Below are 3,899 nucleotides of genomic sequence, written 5' to 3'. Positions count from 1 at the left end.
CCCAAGCCATCCATTTTCCGTTCGTTCCATGCTGTGTGATGTTAATTATTACCCATTCCATCCGTTCTTGGATGTGATCTCAGATACATGAGGAGTGTAAGGATATTACATTTAATGCAACAGGTTCAAGTGCATTCCCTCATCTTCCTTCTGAACTAAATGTTTTGTTCCAGGTTTAGATCCTTGCTTAGGGGAAATGAATTGTCATATATCTTTGAAGACCAAAAATTGTTAAGTTTCACTTGCAGGACTAAATGCATTGGGAAAATGACATTTGTTCCTAGTGTCACTACCAGCACCTATTAAGTCATAAATTTTATCATTAGTAAATACCCACAATAAAATGAAACATTTGCCATCTTAAGGAACTGGTAAAATGTTTCAAAATTTTCAGTCATAGTGTATAATAGTGAAAGCTAAAATTATGTATATATACCTGATTCAACAACAAAGCAGAAGTGTTTTGTGAGGAGTTTGGATGGGGGTCGTGAGTCTCAACTTTTGCTTCTGTCTTGCATGGTACACCAGGAAGATGTTGATTTGAAGAGGCCTGGGGACAAGCGAAGTGGAGGAAAATATTAATGTAGCTGACAGTGATACGTGCATTTTTAGATAGGATGTAATGTACAACTTCTCATAGAATTATCTGCAAGTTCCGAATTTCCTCAACAGCATATGGATGTCGTAGCATCAAAATTACTGGCTGTAAAACGTTTCCTCATCTTGATGCTTCATGATACAAAGATTTTGCTTGCCATATCTTCAAAATCTTGCCATACAAAGATTTTGCTTGCCATTTGCTTGCAAGTAAATATGAAATTGAGTGGCAATTTCAGAAGTAAATGCCCTTTTAGTGCGATTTTGTTGAATCCAATTGGCATACATAAATGTTCTCAGCACCTCTTTCTTTGCATTGTATGTGGACAGTTTTTCATGGTTCCGGCCAATAGTGGCCACCACATTTCATTTTTATATACGGAAAATAAAAGCCATCACATATCATAGTTATTTGACTAAAGAAAACTATGAGACAAAAATAAGGGTTTGTTCTTAGAATATAAATCCTGATGCAAGTAATAATAAATCAAATTTCCCACAACTTCTACCCAATTGGGACTGGAGGGATAATCAGGTTGAGGGTTAGGGTTCTTCATACCTGATTATTATTGCTCAATATTTCAGACTAAATACTTGGTTAAGATATGTATCCTCATGCATAATTTAGAGATTTGATTACATAAATAGCATCCTGCTGTTCATTTATTGAAAATTTATGTGGGAATTTCTAATACTTTGCCAAACATTTATTTGCATATCAACTCAACTTACTTCATTTCCATCTAAGAATGGTTCCTCTTTGATGGATACTTCTTCAGTTTCATTCTCAGGTTCCTCCTTGATGTAGATAGCAGGAACTTCGAGGACTGGTGAAGGATCAACCTTTTCCATGGCTGAAAAATATATACATTGGTGTACTGGTACCACTGGGCTATGGAGCAAGATATCTCATAGCAAATATAATGCTCACTATATTAATGAGTCATGTGAGCTTTAGACAAATGTTGATATCACTTGGATGAGTGAGACTCATGAGGTGGCATATTCCAACATTGTTATCAAATACAGGGTCATCAATATTTAGCATTACATTGTTTTTCCAAAATCAATACACTCGCAAAACAGTCAAATGTGTTGTATGAAACCATGTTAACTGTTAACTGGAAGGACCTAAAGTTGTCCCCCATTCAAGCATGTCAAAAAACACCAACTGTCTGCTCAAGTTGTTGACAAACGCCTCCAAAGATCCAAGATTCTTCTTTCCCGCATTCATGATGGCACGCTGCCAAACCTCTTTTTCAGTGATGAGAACATATTCAATGTTGAACACCACTTCAACTCCCAAAATGATAGAATTTGGTCGAAGAATGGGACGAAGGATCCCGTGTGGTGACTAGGAAGCAATGCCCGACCTCAGTGATGGTCTGGGCCGCCGTAACAGAGTCCTCAAGGGGTCCCCTTTTTTTGTTGACAAAGGGGTGAAATTGAATCAGAAGAACTATCAAGATGCCATCCTTGTTGGTGCATTGTTGCCCTGGGCACAAAAGCACTTCAAAAAACGTCCCTGGTCGTTCCAGTAGGACTCTGCACCATTCCATGGGGCCAAATCGACTCATGAGTGGCTGTCCGAGAATGTTCCCCACTTCATTACCAAAGATAAATGACCCCCATCGTCACCCGATGTGAATCCTCTGGATTTTGGGATCTGGTCATACCTTGAGAGCAAGGTCTCGAACGTTCACCATAGCAGTTTGGACTCCCTAAAAGTCAAACTGCTGATGGAGTGGGCCAAAATCCCGCAGAGTGTCATTCGTGACTCGTGTAAGGTTTTCTCCAAGCGTCTACAATTCGTTATTGATGCAGATGGTGGACATATTGAATGAAATTGTAGGAATTGTATCTCTGAACCTCTGCCTACATAAATAAATTTTCAAACATTCACAATTGTGTTTCATTTCATAGTTCTAACCACTCAAAGTTGTAACACTAAATATTGATGACCCTGTATTGTACTGAAACTCCTAAGAAATAATTACAGATGAGAAATAAATCTGACAAACTTACATGAATTCTGTTCCTCCTTTGCATCATAACAATTAATTTGTGAGGCACATGGAATCAGGCTTACCTTCAGACTTTACTTTGCTGCCACCAGGAGCCACTTGAGTGAGGCTCTGCTCAGGGCATCTGCCACTCCTGACTGTAGCATCAGAGAGTTGGTGCAGAGCAACACTGCCTTCTTTGGACGCCATCACCAAATGTGATGAGAATTGTGAATAAATTAGGTAGAAGTTTTTTAGTGAATAATGTTAACAGCAATGAAAATAACACTGGAGGGATAAAGAAAATTGTACAGAGTGCACTTGAGGCTAAAAAGGAGGCCTTAATTTCAACATTTGCAACAAAATTCACTTGTCCTAACCCAGCAGGCAGTGTCAGGTTGAATCAATGAAACTCATGACATTGAAATAATGTTGATTATTAGTTTAGAATGAAAATTGAAGCAACGTCATTTTTCAACATCATTCATTTTGATGTTGTTTCTTCATTGAAATTGTATTAAATTCTGACTTTAAAATCACATACTATATATATTCACGATCTCGTTGTTGGATGTCAACATGATTTAAATGTTGAAACAACGTCAAAATGTACTATGTTGAAAAAATGATTTTTATTTTAATGAAAAAATTGAAAAATGAATGTTGAAATGTTGAAAAAATTCAATTTTCATTTTAAACTAATATTCAACATTATTTCAATGTCGTGAGTTTCATTGAATCAACGTTGATTCAACCTGACATTGCCTGCTGGGAAGTTACTTAAATACACAATTATTTGCTTGATATATCAATAATTTTTGATGCACACAACTAGGCTTCATTTAATATTGTGCTACATGACACTAAGTCAAAAGCATTGCTGGCCAGGCAGTGTGCCTGACAGCATTTGTTGCAATAGGGTTCAGGAAAACAATGGTTCAACTTTCTTACTCAAGCTTTCTATTCAGTCTTTTACCATGTTTAATATAAATCATATAATAATAAATAATCATGAAGCAATCGCAAAAAGAAAGAAGATAATAAAGAATTGATGTCACTTGTTTGCTCAAATTGAAAATTAACTAAAAAACTTAAAAGCAATGAATAGTACACATAAATTCATATCATTATAGAAAACGTTTTGGAGACCAGCTCCATCATCAGTTCGTAGAATCACTAAAACGTGGTAAAGAGAACAGTGAAAATTTTCACTGTTCCCTTTACCACATTTTACTGATTCTGCAAACAGACAATGGAGCTGGTATCTGAAATGTTTTCCATAAAGATATGAATTTTTGT

The 3,899-nt window shown here is 36.5% G+C and overlaps 1 protein-coding gene across 1 annotated transcript; it reads right to left on the bottom strand.

Moving 5' to 3' along the window:
• Window positions 1-436: 436 nt before the first annotated feature.
• On the bottom strand, window positions 437-2,883 carry LOC125179289 (the record flags this gene model as incomplete). Its single annotated transcript, XM_047884868.1, has 3 exons — window positions 2,687-2,883; window positions 1,330-1,451; window positions 437-550 (listed from the first exon to the last, which is right to left on the bottom strand). Coding segments are annotated over exons 1-3 (360 nt in total), but the record flags the coding sequence as incomplete, so codon positions are not given.
• Between the last annotated feature and the right edge of the window lie 1,016 nt (window positions 2,884-3,899).

The sequence above is a fragment of the Hyalella azteca genome, unplaced genomic scaffold (assembly GCF_000764305.2).
Source record: "Hyalella azteca isolate HAZT.00-mixed unplaced genomic scaffold, Hazt_2.0.2 contig16370, whole genome shotgun sequence".
NCBI lineage: Eukaryota > Metazoa > Arthropoda > Malacostraca > Amphipoda > Hyalellidae > Hyalella > Hyalella azteca.
This window is presented reverse-complemented; position numbering and strand designations above follow the sequence as displayed.